General features: G+C 41.1%; 2 protein-coding genes across 9 annotated transcripts in view; one reads left to right on the plus strand and one right to left on the minus strand.

Annotated features, from left to right (window-relative positions):
- The first annotated feature begins 858 nt into the window (after positions 1 to 858).
- On the plus strand, positions 859 to 10,212 carry LOC120958538 (uncharacterized). 5 transcript variants are annotated; one of them, XM_040381414.2, is made up of 4 exons: positions 859 to 877; positions 8,481 to 9,063; positions 9,134 to 9,441; positions 9,511 to 10,212. In XM_040381414.2, exons 2-4 carry the CDS (start codon positions 8,557 to 8,559, stop codon positions 9,674 to 9,676), a joined length of 981 nt encoding a protein of 326 aa, XP_040237348.2. In that variant the 5' UTR covers positions 859 to 877; positions 8,481 to 8,556; the 3' UTR covers positions 9,677 to 10,212. The 5 variants fall into 5 exon arrangements, with proteins under 5 accessions (XP_040237348.2, XP_049464408.1, XP_040237347.2 ...); XM_049608451.1 differs by lacking the exon at positions 859 to 877 and adding an exon at positions 1,086 to 1,436 and having other exon boundaries at positions 8,471 to 9,063; XM_040381413.2 differs by lacking the exon at positions 859 to 877 and adding an exon at positions 1,086 to 1,275.
- Positions 10,213 to 12,066: 1,854 nt separating this feature from the next.
- Positions 12,067 to 15,067, minus strand: part of LOC120956406 (locomotion-related protein Hikaru genki-like) — an 89,913-nt gene continuing 86,912 nt past the window's right edge. For 3 of the 4 annotated variants that reach the window (XM_049608444.1, XM_049608445.1, XM_049608446.1), the window contains one exon: positions 12,067 to 14,854. In XM_049608444.1, the coding sequence (XP_049464401.1) occupies positions 14,640 to 14,854 (215 nt within the window). In that variant the 3' untranslated portion in view covers positions 12,067 to 14,639. The remainder of the gene's footprint in view (positions 14,855 to 15,067) is intronic. The other variant, XM_049608447.1, reaches the window with a different exon arrangement.

Below are 15,067 nucleotides of genomic sequence, written 5' to 3' on the forward strand. Positions count from 1 at the left end.
TTCACGCGACAGACGAAGCCGAGACTATATAGCACTGAAATCTGACCAAACCGTCTTAGCCGCATTTGAAAGAGGAAGCTGCTTTGAAGAATTTTTGGACTCGTATGTGTGGAAGGACAATGGAGGAGCCGATACAACGACGAACTATACAAACTGTCGTGGCAGCGTATCAAGCTAGCCAGGCAGTGGCCAGTGGGCTGGCAAGGCTACACTCATTAAGGTCGTCCACAAGGACAGAGAGGACGTGATATGCCTAAGTTGAGGTGACAAGATGACGTGGATTGACAGACAAAGCCGCGAACCCGTAAGTGGTTTCGGACATTCTTGCAGCAGGTCAGGACCCAAAATCGGTTGAAGTGCCAGACAAGTAAGTAAGTAAGTAAAAGTTTGAAATGAAAATAAAATAAATTATTTTTTCTGTTTGAACTAGCTGTCAGATGATTATTATTTTTATAAGCGTATGAATTAATGATAATTGTAATTATCAGTAGTACGCTTATAGTAATTTCCCACACTGTAGAGGAAATGTTCCTCGCTTGCACCGTTGACAAAAAAGGATGCCAGCTAGTAGTGAATATTTAACTAACAAATGGCAAACATTGTTACAGACCGTTTGCTCTTTGATCTTTTCCCCTCCTCAACACCTCAGCCACACCTCGCCTGTGTGTTGTCCACTCAAGAAGCAAGATTGCTTAATCCACCACTCAAACCACAAACACACTAACTGCACTGCCGACAATCAAACGAAAGTCGTGGTGCTTCACAGTGTAAGTAGGCGGACGGTGCAAACTCGATTGATTCACGACCAACTGGTAGAGTAGGGACGAGTGAGTGAAGCGGAACGAACGGCGGACCGATGCCAGTGGCCACGGCACAGGTTGTTTACAAACAAAATCGAATCGCAACTGAATAGGGGAAGGGAGGGCGAGGGGGACACACCAAAAGACACACAGCGAAGGGAAAGTGTTGTGGCTGGTTGGTCACACCGGACCTTTACGACCAAACATCCACATTGGTAATGCGCATCATGTGCGCGCTACAGACAAGATCTAGTTCTTTGTGTGGGTGTTCACCGATCGGACACACACACACACGGTGGACACTGTTGTCTAGGTGAGGCCACGCAGGTTGTAGGGACGCAAACATCTCACCGCACCGATCAGGCCAGAGAGATCGAGCTACGACACAGTGACAGTGACCGTGATTGTGTTCACACGCAAATCCAATTTGACGAACCGATTCGAATTAGAAGCGCGAAAAAGTGGCGTCTAGTAGGTAAAAAGTGTGATCAAGCGATTTGTAGTAGTGTTGCACGATCGCCCTTAGTGGAAGGTGTAGTGCGACTCCGTCATCTTAATTTGTTGTGAGAACAAAGCGTTCTCCCCCACCGCCATCAGGACATTCAACCTTTGAGCGCGTGCCATCGTGTGTTGCAGGTGAACCTTTCCCTTGACCTCAATTAAAGGCGTGCTGTTTGTATCTTTTTACCGGTGTAGCGGGCGATAAGGGTGCCACCAACGCTATGAGGGAAGTCGTTACGGCCGTTACTGTGCTACTACCATTTGTGCCTTTTTGTTGCTTTTAGTGGTGAGCTTAGCCGTACAACGCTCTCTTGCCATTGTTTGGGCTTGGAATTGACGCGGCCGCGATACATCAACGGGCTCTTCAACCGGCCACGCGTACCGTGTCGATCCCCAAACTCCAAACCAAACGGCGGAAGCAAAAGCGGCTATCTACAAAATTGTGGTGCAAAAAGGCACGAGCAAAGCCACAGCCGAAATCAAGATATTACCCATCGTGTGCCACCCATTCATCATCTGCCCTCTGTCCGAGTGGTCCGGTCGGTAAGACGGGGGGGTGTGTTGATAAGAACGTTTGGCTTTTAATTTTTCGGCAAATCTGGTTCACGCCGGCTGGCCGAGCCGTTTGGTCACGCACCGGGCGGGACCGTAACTTGAATGGCCGGTCGTTTGTCGACCGGCAGCTGTGATAGCGATAGCCCCATCACACCCTGCCACCCTTTGGCTTATCGCTCTTCTCCACTCCTCTGTGGTACGGTTACAGCATCTTGAGCTTCTTGAAGCAGTGGAGTGTGTTTTTGTGTTTTAGCACCCTCCCACTAGAATGATGGTCATCACCCATCCCCCCCTTTTGCTTCCACGTGACATTTGACCCCATGTGGCGGGGTTTGCCTTTGTTGACCGATTGGTGGTCAGCTTTTCGTGTGCGTCTTAAGGGTGATCAGCCCGATAAGCGTTTGCAGTCCTACTCCCTCTTTCCACGCCTGTACTGTTGGTAGCAAAATTACATAATTGTTGAACATCGTAGCCCAAAACCAATGGGATTCGAGGGGAAAGTGTGTTGAAGGATTTGGGTCTTGTTTTTTTTCTCGTCCGACGGCTCAAGAGAGGGAAATGAACGGAGAACCTCTTCTGAAAGGCATCTGGTTGATCTGTGACGAATGATAAGCGCGACTGAAAGGAGACATTTTTTTGTATGGGGTGTACTGTGGTTTGGGCATACACAGAGGTGATAAATGTGATGACTTTTGTTTCTGATGCTTAAAGGCAAAGGGTTTTTTTTTATATGGATTGCATAAATATGAATTTATGAATTTATACTAAAGTTTAAATTTTAAATTAAATATATTTGATACGATTATGTTTGTTAAAATTTGAATTTAACCCTATTTAATCCAATTAATTGTATTGCAAAAATGTTAAGAATCGCTTTTTAACTTTTAAATGGCCTAAAACATAATCAATAATTTTTTTAAAAGTAAAGTATGGTTATAGAGCAAGAAATTTAATTGATTTATTTGTTAATTTATGTTCATATATCTTGTATATTATTACATATTTTTGTACGATAATATAGATTTTTTAATGTAGATAGAGTAAAATCAGTTTCAAATAGATAATAAATCATAAGCTAAAATAATATTTTTTATGCCCTTTTACTTTACACTATACAGTCGTTGCCGCTAAATTTTGACTCTAACTCACCTATTTTTGTCTCGAAGGCACCAATTTTTGACAGCGTTTCACGATTTTTGCCTCGAAGGCATCAATTTTTGACAGTGCGCATCAATTTTTGCCTCGAAGGCATCAATTTTTGACTGTGAGTCAGTCGCTTTATTTACAAAATTTTACGTACTTTCTGAAACTTTGTGTTCTGAAATGGTTGAAATTAAGTTAAGTAGTGAATAATTTTATTGATAGAATTTAAAATAAAATAATTGTTTTGCCAATTTAGAAGATTTAATGGAGTGAAAAAATTGGCACGTATTTTCAGCTGTAAACAAAAGCTTTAAAATTTCTATAATTTCATCATTTTTTCTCAAGAAACAATCAATTTACACAGTTTTTGTATTTTTAATGAGATGTGGAATGATAATTGTTAAAAATCTGCTTAAATACTTTGTAAAATTGTCATAATTCCTACAAGAGTCAAAAATTGATGACTTACAGACAAAAATAGGTGCGTTAGAGTCAAAAATTGATGCGCACTGTCAAAAATTGACGCCTTAGAGGCAAAAATTCATGCGCACTGTCAAAAATTGATGCCTTAGAGCTAAAATTTGGTGGCAACGACTGTAATCTACATTATAATCGATTACTACATTTTAATCGAATTACTACACTATAATCGAAACGAGGTACAATGTATTATGTTTTTTTTCGAAAATTGCAAATTGCTATTATGTTCTATTTATACTAATTATTACATTTGGTGGAATTGGTCTATTAAAAAACATAGAAAATCAAGAAACATGATTTTTTCAATTCGTTACTTAAGTAGTAGTATCAAATAGTTGTAAATTAAGTAGTATTGATTTCAAAATTCGGTCCAGAGCATTATTCGTAATGATTTTATTTTTATCCAATTTATCAAAGTCGCACTATAAAATATAAAAAAAAACTAGCAACTTTGCTTGATTCTTTCGCTTAACTCTTTGCTTTGGTTATCGTGTACGATAGCATCCCAATTTAATTCGTATTTACTATAAGATTATGTGACGTGTAAATACATTTTTTCTTGTATCGGGAATCTGGATAAATGTTCAATTATTTAATACCCATTTTTATCATTCAATGAGAATAACAAAATACACCACTATTGGAATAATACACTATACAAGTACTTTAACTACTTCTTTGCGATTCCCCTATGGGGCTTATGAGAGACTTAATCTTTTGGAATCCTACTATCTCGATCAGTGTGAATAAAAGTGTCAGTGTAGGTAAATGGTAAAGAGGTATACCACTCTTTGTTCTTAGTTGAATGCATACATTCCCGGGCATTATCTTAATGACTCACCAATTCCTACCCTGCAGATGTCTGCACATTGAGTCATAATAAAATAATATGTTGTAAAGAGACATACAACACGCTTTTGTGCTAAGTTGACGAGCAAGATTCAGGTGACTCACCTGAAGTGAGTTGTAATTCACATTAAAGAACGTGAAAGAATTCACGTTGCAATGTTGCAACAAACAGCTTTTTGCTACATTCTCTGTTTACAGCCGTTGCCGTCAAATTTTGTCTCGAAGTCACCAATTTTTGACAGTGTGCATCAATTTTTGTCTCGTAGGCGTCAATTTTTGACAGTGTGCATCAATTTTTGTCTCGAAGGCGTCAATTTTTGTCAGTGCGCATCAATTTTTGTCTCGAAGTCACCAATTTTTGTCTCATGGTCACCATATTTTGTCGCTTGTTCATGAAATTTTGCCGCTTAATATATTAACATGAGTTTACCTGATTTGACGCGTAGTTAGGGTTATTTAATTGTAGTAACATTTAATTTCAATTAAAATCTGTGGTTTATAAATTTTTTTTTTGATTTTAAGGAAAATGCTTCAATTTTTTTTACTAAATTACAGGTACGTAGATCAACACAGCTGATTGCTTTTGAACAATGGATATACTTTGCACTCCTTAATCGAAAATGGCAGTACAATGATAAACCGTAGGGATTGCGAGAACTATTTTAGGAATTTATTTAACTATTTGCCACGATTGCCGGTCTCGTAATACAGTCGTCAACTCGTACGACTTAATAACATGCCCGTCATGGGTTCAAGCCCCAAATGGACCGTGCCGCCATACGTAGGACTGACTATCCTGCTATGGGGGGATCAATACAGCCGTTGCCGTCAAATTTTGTCTCGAAGTCACCAATTTTTGACAGTGTGCATCAATTTTTGTCTCGTAGGCGTCAATTTTTGACAGTGTGCATCAATTTTTGTCTCGAAGGTGTCAATTTTTGTCAGTGCGCATCAATTTTTGTCTCGAAGTCACCAATTTTTGTCTCATGGTCACCAATTTTTGTCGCTTGTTCATGAAATTTTGCCTCTTAATATATTAACATGAGTTTACCTGATCTGACGCGTAGTTAGGGTTATTTAATTGTAGTAACATTTAATTTCAATAAAAATCTGTGGTTTATGAATATTTTATTGGGATTTGCTTCAATTTTTTTTACTAAATTACAGGTACGTAGATCCACACAGCTGATTGCTTTTGAACAATGGATATACTTTGTACTCCTTAATCGAAAATGGCAGTACAATGATAAACCGTAGGGATTGCGAGAACTATTTTAGGAATTTATTTAACTATTTGCCACGATTGCCGGTCTCGTAATACAGTCGTCAACTCGTACGACTTAATAACATGCCCGTCATGGGTTCAAGCCCCAAATGGACCGTGCCGCCATACGTAGGACTGACTATCCTGCTATGGGGGGATCAATACAGCCGTTGCCGTCAAATTTTGTCTCGAAGTCACCAATTTTTGACAGTGTGCATCAATTTTTGTCTCGTAGGCGTCAATTTTTGACAGTGTGCATCAATTTTTGTCTCGAAGGCGTCAATTTTTGTCAGTGCGCATCAATTTTTGTCTCGAAGTCACCAATTTTTGTCTCATGGTCACCAATTTTTGTCGCTTGTTCATGAAATTTTGCCTCTTAATATATTAACATGAGTTTACCTGATCTGACGCGTAGTTAGGGTTATTTAATTGTAGTAACATTTAATTTCAATAAAAATCTGTGGTTTATGAATATTTTATTGGGATTTGCTTCAATTTTTTTTACTAAATTACAGGTACGTAGATCCACACAGCTGATTGCTTTTGAACAATGGATATACTTTGTACTCCTTAATCGAAAATGGCAGTACAATGATAAACCGTAGGGATTGCGAGAACTATTTTAGGAATTTATTTAACTATTTGCCACGATTGCCGGTCTCGTAATACAGTCGTCAACTCGTACGACTTAATAACATGCCCGTCATGGGTTCAAGCCCCAAATAAACCGTGCCGCCATACGTAGGACTGACTATCCTGCTATGGGGGGATCAATAAGTCACTGAAAGCCAAGCCCACAAGTTGTGGTACAGGCAGGCTTTGATCGAAAATGGTCGTTGAGCCAAAAGAAGAAGAAGATTTGCCACGATGCCAAAATGAAGAAATAATCGAGGATTAATCTTCTCTAAATTGTTTTGATATTATTATAAATAAGACGTAAAACTATGTGAAATATAGAATTCCTGAATTGATTCCTTTGCATTGTATAATCTTTTTAATTTTGTTTTGCATTCTGGAATTATTAAAATATTAAAATAACGAAGAAATACCAAGAGACAAAAATTTGTGACCATGAGACAAAAATTGGTGCCTTCGAGACAAAAATCGATGCGCACTGACAAAAATTGACGCCTTCGAGACAAAAATTCATGCACACTGTCAAAAATTGACGCCTACGAGACAAAAATTGATGCTCACTGTCAAAAATTGACGCCTACGAGACAAAAATACATGACTTACGGCCAAAATTTGACGGCAACGGCTGTAATATGAACAATGTGTAGTTCGGATCAAGTACTGTGAACTAAGATAACGATGTTGGTTCGTGCATTAGGAATGTATCAGTGGCAGGGTTTAGTAGATAAAATGTACCACTTATAATATTGTTTGTACTAAACCTTAACACTACCACTACTTAACAATTCTCACGCTGCCATATACCAGCTACAAATACAGGGTGATTCACAACCCCAAAGTCAGTAACATTATTATTCAATGCAAGGTTATTTGTGGTTTAGAGAAAATAGCTGAGTTTAAAGTTTTTTTTTTATTACCCGCGCTTAATTCATATTAGAACTATTTTATTTTTCAAAAAATATTTCTGATCATTTGAATTAAGTAAAAACCACGAAAAATGAGACAAAAGAATATTCTTTTATGAGGCAGTATGGGAAAGTTGAATAGTTTAATTAATACTTTTTTGAAGCTATTAATACTTTTGAAGAAGCTGCTCATTTTGAAGCATTTCTATATTTTTGATCACATAATTTAAAAAAGCATATTTTTCTAACTTTCTTTTAGACAAATCGTTAAACATATCTTAAACAAATACACCTTATGAAACTACCACGTATTCTTGTAAAGCTTTAGCTTATTTTTGAATTGCTATAAATAACATAATTGTGATGTCATAGTATTTAAATTAATATTTAAATATTTAATTTTATTATTTACCTCAAATGTTAGGTAGCAATACGGCCATATTGGACCGTTCTTAGAGGAAATCGATAGGAAATAAAAAAAGAATAAAAAAATGCTATAAAACTTACATAAAATTAAAACAAAACTAAACTATAAACTCACATGCCGTTCATACAACACTTCCACATGTCCATTTAGCCCCGTGTTTCCTTATAGCCGTTACGTGAAAGAGTGTCTTCGCTCGAGCTATTTAACGCGTGTTTGACACCCTTGCCACAGACTACACTGTTTGCTAGTTTCATAACGATTATCGTCTCCAGTTTTGAAATTAAACAAAAATGGCAATTTTTTCCGTTTATTCCATACTTGTAACGCAATTGCAGTAATAATGATTCATTAACTATTCGCCCAACAAAGGGGCGAAACCATTAAATTGCTTTGCACTCAACAGCGACGATTGAGAGAGCATTGTCCTGCCCTCAACACCGATCGTCTGCTGGCTGTTCGGAGCCGATAATCGGAAAAGGTTTATTATTAATAAACCTCCCATGCGGTAACACTCAACCCAGTGCGTGTTGATACCGGGCCGGGAGTGTTGTTTTATTTGCCCCTGCCACCACCATCACCCGGGACCGGCGGGCCACCTTTTCCACCATCTTACGGTGCCGAGTGCCCTCCGTCCAGCCTGTGTATGTCTGTGCTAGAAGTGACTTTGAGATAAGGATGGATGATGATGACCACCAGTAAGAAATGTAACACTGCCGGATCAATCCGGTTTCATCGCGGCCGGTTCCACACAAGAAGGATGTGGTGGTCTTTGGCCTTGGTATGATTATGCTACCGTGCTCGTCGGGGGGAAGGGGGGACTTTCAGCACTCCCCACAGCTGCGCGCTATCACTTGTGTTTGTGCGAGCGATTTGTTTACTTAGCGCGTGATCGGTACGCTGACTGTTTCAGTTCGTTTCAGGACATCCAGCTGGTAAGCCGACTCCACCTTCTACAGGAGCATCAACAGCATCATCATCATCAACACTCCAACTACCATGACGAACGTAACCGTGCTGGACGGTGGCTTCGCGACCCAACTCTCCGTGCACGTCGGCAAAAGCATCGACGGTGATCCGCTGTGGAGTGCCCGGTTCAATGCGACCGATCCGAATGCGGTGTTTAGGACGCATCTGGACTTTCTCGAGGCAGGCGCGGAAGCGATCATGACCAACACCTACCAGGCAAGCATCGAAGGGTACGTGGAGCATCTGCATCTGACCGAAGACACCAGCCTGAACCTGATCAAATCGACCGTCCGGGTGGCACAGATGGCACGGAATCACTTTCTCGCGAAGGGCCTCACCAACGAGCAACGGTCCGTGCCGCTGCTGGTGGCTTCGATCGGCCCGTACGGGGCGCACCTGCACGATGGGTCGGAGTATACGGGCCGGTACGCGGCCGATGTGTGCGCGGACACGATCCAGAAGTGGCATCGTCCCCGCATTGACGCCTGTCTGGAGGCGGGCGTCGATGTGCTTGGCATTGAAACGATTCCCTGCAAGGTGAGTGCGTCAGCTGTGTACCCGTCACGCCCAACAATCCCAATTAATCGCCCTACATTCCCAACTGCAGATGGAAGCGGAAGCCCTGCTCGACATGCTGTGCGACGAATACCCGACGGTCCGGTTCTGGATCTCCTTCCAGTGCAAGGACAATCAACACCTTGCCAACGGGGAGCTGTTCGCCGACACGGTCAACTCCCTCTGGGCGAAGGCACGGTCGAGACGGGCCAAGAACCTGCTCGCACTCGGCGTGAACTGTGTGCATCCGCAAATCGTAACGCCCCTGTTCCGGAGCGTCAACGAGAAGAAGCTCCCCGCGGTGCGCATTCCGCTCATCGTTTACCCGAACTCGGGCGAGGTGTACACCGTGGAGGATGGGTAAGTGCCTTTGAGTTTTGCCGCGTCCCAGCCAAAACACTTTTGACACTGCTCTTCTCTGTCTTGTAGCTGGCAGGGAAGGGAGGACTGTGTCCCACTGGAACACTACGTGCCGCAGTGGATCGACCTCGGGGCACGATTTATTGGCGGCTGCTGCCGTACGTACGCACGCGACATCCAGCGCATCAAGCAGACTGTGATCAATCACGCCTCCAACTCCAATCATTGCCAGTAGTACCATTGCCAAAACCCCGGAGGTTTGTGTGTGTGTGTGTTCATCGTATGACCATGACCAAATTACAGGGTTTCCATGGGTTCTCATAGTTGTGGGACACTTCCTTGACTCTTTCCTATTGGAAGTGAATTTCATATGTGGAAATTTGACTCTACGGCACCCTTTTGGGACAGGCGCCTTGGAAATTCCTATTGGATGTGTCCAACAAGGATGCTATAGAGTCCAATTCCCATTACATTACTAGTTCATTTCACGTAAGAAGGAGTCAATAAAGTGTCCCACAGCTATGTGAACTCCTGGCAAAACCCCTGTATTACTTTTATCGTTTTGTATGTTTACTGCATCGGACAGTTTTTACTTTTTTTTTCTATGTTTTCACAAATGTGTTTTACATGCTTTGTGCTATTGTTTTTCTTTTGAATTCGTTTTTGCTATAAGTTTTAATTTGTATAACGTGTTTTTTTCTTGTAATGCGCGTGCGGTGCGTGCAAGTTGATAATGAAATAAATCTGTAAGACGTGTATATGACAGTTTAAGGAGTAAAGTGTCATTGAAATAATATTAAATTCAAGTTGAAAGAAGAAGAAAAGGAGAAAATGATTAATAAATGGGGAAAAGTAGAGCTAGAAAGAGATTAGACGAGGTGTAATGGGGTATGTACTAGATTTTTCTTTACTTTTTCAATGATTACCTTTTTGGATTTATGGCAAAATTTTTGAACTATTCAACTACAAGCCATCGCGTAATGACAAGAAATCAAATATCCTTTTTTCGAACTATAAATTTAATGATTTTGGGTTCGCTGGCATTTAAAAGAGCATTAAACCGTCCGGAGATTTAATTCTGAATCATAACGGACACTTAGTGATGGATAAATACTACTTTTTTTCGGAGTCTCTTTGATCCGACAATGGCACACGTCGGAATCGGACCCAGAGTTACTCCATGATTCCACTCCGGATTACCCATCACTATGTACGAGGGGGATATACGGATTATCCATCACTCGACCGGACTGATCCGGACTGATCTGGACTCGACAGGACTCATTCGGACTCGATCGGACTAGACTGGAAACGATCGGATTCATTCGGACTCGATCGGACTAGACTGGACTACACTGGACTCGACAGGACTCTTTCGGACTCGACCAGACTCGACCGGATTCGATCGGAGCGAAGTCAAATCTGGTCATGATCCGTGGTCGGATTCATATTTTGAGAACCAGAGTCGGAGTTGATCCACGGCTTCACTCCGGATTACCCTTCACTGGATGAGTCCGTTCGAGTCCAGATGAATGAATCCAGAGTCCGACTCGGATGGATCAATCCGACTCCGGAAAAAGTTATTATTTACCCAACACTACCCATCACTAACGGACACAGTGCCCCCACCTGGATCAATCGTGGAATCCAATGGACTTGCAAATACCGAAACTCATCATCAGCCGGTTGGTTTAAGCATAACTACATGTTCATTGCATGGACAATTTTTTAACAGATGATTTGTCATTGATAAGTTAGAGTTTTGATGAGATGATCAAAGTCCAAGTCTCACAAGCATCAAGTCTCTTGGTCCAAGACATTTTGAACTGGCTCATTTGGAATCCAACAGGCTAATTTGGAATCCAACAGGAACATTTGCAATTTTCCAATTCTTAGATTCTTCAGCATTTGAGGATTTAAGAATATTAAGATTCATATTATTCTTCGAGGTGATTTGTGAATAAAAAAAATACGATAATCATGATAATTTAAAGAATTATTTACTTACTTACATACATTTTTATCTAGCGCATTGTGCAAACTATTAATTAAAAGACTTGTCTCAATCATAATATCGAATTAATTCAAAAGCTACATCAAACTCATCCAACAGTTGCATTTTTGCAAACTAAAACTAAATCGAAAGAAAGAAAAAAACATTCCCAAGTCAGGTGTAAGTTTCCATATGATCTTTTTTTTTGTATGTTTTATTCACACTTTAAATTGTATTACTTACAAAACGACAACAAATTGCAAGGTTGTGGTTTGTTGTGTTTTACATAAATGTTTGTTTTTATTTTGTGTTGCTGCTGTCTTTTGTTTCGCTTTCTTTCTCTCTTTCTTTCTCTCTCTCTTTCTCTCTTTCTCTATTTTTTTTCTCTTTCTCTTTCTCTCTTTCTCTTTCTCTCTCTTTCTCTCTCTCTCTTTCTCTTTCTCTCTTTCTCTTTCTCTCTTTCTCTCTTTCTCTTTCTCTCTCTTTCTCTCTCTCTCTTTCTCTTTCTCTCTTTCTCTTTCTCTCTTTCTCTCTCTCTCACTCTCACTGATACCTTCCTATGATACAGCCCAATGCATTATCGATGATCGTACATGTTACTTCGTTCATTCTGTTGTTCGTTTGTGTATTTTTGCGTGAGTGTGTGTGTGTTGGAGGGTGCTTGATTTAAGCTTAATTTAAGTGATTCAATATCAAGTTGACAACAAACGTAAGTAATGTAATGCCTTGCCATGCATTCACACCCACCAGCACTGTAATCATCGTGAGGCCAATTAAAAACACCACACTCCACGCGCATTCGATCAAATGCGCTTCAAAACCACGTGCGTTACCAGGGCAACGGGACGCAAGAGCTTAACGCACTGCACAACAGCAACGGTTGGATGCGTTTCAAAGGAACTGAAATCCTCAAACCAACAACACCACACTGCACTCTCACACTAATGAGGTTCCTGCCTTTTCTGATTTTAACACCACCACTCACTTTACAGTCGGAGCCTTAATGAGTGCGTATGAAAGGCGCTTCCGAAGTGTAACGTGTCGTACTAGGAAGGTTGCTGATATAATCCCGTTGCCGGTTGTGTTGCACACACACTTCCCGATGATTCCCCCTTTTTTCTCTTTTCCTAGAGGTTTTAGGCTTCTATTTTCGCGTGTACTAATTCCGTTCCTACTCCTCGATGATGTATTTCTTCTGCTGCACTGTTCGCTTTAGACTTTGCTTGTAAATATGTATCCTTTTTGCATTAAACTAATCGCATCGGGGTTTACTGGGTTTTTTTCTTCTAGTTTGTGTGTAGACATTTTGATTCTGGGTTCTGCTCAAGGTTCATACATACAGCCGATCGTGACAGTCAGCATAGAGTGTGTTGTTAGTAGCTTTCGCGTGTGTGTGTGTGTGTGTGTGTGTTTGTTAAAGAGAGATATGGTTTTAGTTGTTGTTTCTGCTTGTATGTTCTTTGGGGTAAAGATAAAATATGTATAGCATTGTGAAGAGGCTGTTGCGCTTTCTTTATATTACACTAATTTAAGATTGGGTAGCCCCCCGGCACTCACACACAAACAAAAACACAATTATGTTGAAGCCAGTTTATACATTGCTTGCTTGCAAGTTGTGGTTTCGTATATTCGTTTTAATAGTCTGATATCGTCCGTTATGCTGATATGGTTTTTTTTCTGTAGCTTACGCGTGTAAGTGTAATAAACGCAAGCAAGGGGCGGATGAGAAGTGATTTTCCAGTTTGTTTGCTGTTTGATTAGTTGAAATGGTGATAGTTACGGGGCGGAAGTCGTCAAACAAATGTACGCGAGAGCAATGGCTTCATTTTGTGCTTTCGTGCTTCTTTTGCTCCTGAATGTAGGCAATCGTCACACTTTGTTTTATGCGCCTCGATGTATGCAGTGTGCTTTAACACGCACTTCGTTATGCCCCACTTGAATCATCTTTTCCATCGTAGATGTGCTGTTGCTACCCCTTATTTCTCTCTTTCTTCCTTTTTTTAATATTTAAAATATGCATCTGACTATATAAGTATGCAGGTTGATGTAATAAACTGTACCATTCTCGTCTTAAAACCGACTAAAAGGGGTAAGTGTTGGAGGGTATTCTAAAAAGGAGCAATGCTAGTGTTTGTGGTTGTGTGTGTGTACAGCGATTTTTTATGCCCTTTTGTCCTCTCATATGGGTTGTTTGCTTCATTCTGCAACAACAACAAAAAAACATACGCTCAGTTCAGTCCACCTACACGCTCAACCCATTTGCCCCCTTTTTGCCCTGCCTGTTTTTGAGACTGTTTTAGCCTTAATGAGTAGTCGTACATTCGGCCTGTTGAGGCTTCACCTGTTTTTTCAGGTTCACTCGATTCTTTAACAGTTACGAACAGGGGGAGATGTTGTTGCGTTGCTGTTGAATAGCAGTGCTTTTGTGTGTGTGTGTATATAGGTGTGTGGCACTATTCATCAAGATACTAATGGAACGCACGGCCGGCCACCCGCCCCATTTTCCGCAACTTGTACCCCGGTACCCCTATGTCCCGGCAAGGGACCGGTGCGCAACTCTCCGAGCAAACTGTGACACCACCTCCTCCTTGTTGTTCGTCGTGTATGTTAAACTTGTACTTTTATAAATATGTATAAGTAGATTTTTGCATGAGTGTGTGTTTTTTCTTTAATTATTGGTTTTTTCAATGTTTTTTTTCATTCTTCTTTTTACTCGTTAAGGTGAAGGCGAACTTCAATGTGGAGTAGTGGCCTCCTTGGTTTGGTTTCTTTTTTTTGTTTAATTTCTTCCGGCGATGCCACCGATTTGACCCGATTGGCAATAATGCATGGTCGTTCCAATCCCCTATATTCCATTGCTCATTACCATCGACGTGGGAAAGAAAAGTAATTTCTTTTTATCACAAGGACTTTTAAATCGACACTTCTTCAGTGTGTGTGTGTGTGTCTTCTTTTTTGTTTGGAACGGAGGGGGAGAAGGGGGGGTTCTCTTGTGCGCCTGTAATTATTGGGAAGTTTTTCTCTTTTTAATTTCGATTGCAATCACACATCATCCCTTATCCTTGCTATCATTCTCTCACGCACACACACACGCACACATGTCGTTAACGATCTCTCGATAAGGGGTAATGTAGGGGCTGCCTGCGAGATGGTTATCGAACGAGAAATTCCGGTGATTTTCCTTGCTTGCTTCCTTGCCTTACGCTTAAATCTCTTCGTAGCTTCGACACTGCGGCACCGGCCCGGACCAATCGCCCTCGGGCGTACAGCGGGGACGTTCCGGGGGGCCACCGTTCGCACCGTGCTCGACGAAGCCCGGCCGGCACTGGACGGTCAGGTAGTCTCCCGGATCGTAGTGGAACTTCAGCGGTGCAATCAGACCATTCGGTGGATCGCCGGGATACGGACACTGCGCTTTACCTGTGGGAAAAACAACAGCGAATCATTAAAATGGCACAAAGAGAGAGAGAGGGAGAAAAAGAGAAGAAACACACAAATCAATCATTAGTCCTGTAAACCGGTACTGGTTGAAAGGATTTTAAGGTAGGTAGATGAGCGATTTATATAACCGTAACAACTGCTGGGAAGGGTCCCAGAGATGGGACAGTTGGGCATACTGAGAGTGTACGAGTG

This window comes from Anopheles coluzzii, chromosome 3 (assembly GCF_943734685.1).
Source record: "Anopheles coluzzii chromosome 3, AcolN3, whole genome shotgun sequence".
In the NCBI taxonomy this organism is placed as follows: Eukaryota; Metazoa; Arthropoda; class Insecta; order Diptera; family Culicidae; genus Anopheles; species Anopheles coluzzii.

Bases quoted from the DNA above. Each gene is read 5' to 3' on its own strand.
- LOC120958538 (XM_040381414.2), top strand. From the start codon at position 8,557: ATGACGAACGTAACCGTGCTGGACGGTGGCTTCGCGACCCAACTCTCC. The intron at 9,064-9,133 runs GTGAGTGCGTCA...TCCCAACTGCAG, and splicing joins TTGAAACGATTCCCTGCAAG to ATGGAAGCGGAAGCCCTGCT. The intron at 9,442-9,510 runs GTAAGTGCCTTT...TCTGTCTTGTAG, and splicing joins GTGTACACCGTGGAGGATGG to CTGGCAGGGAAGGGAGGACT.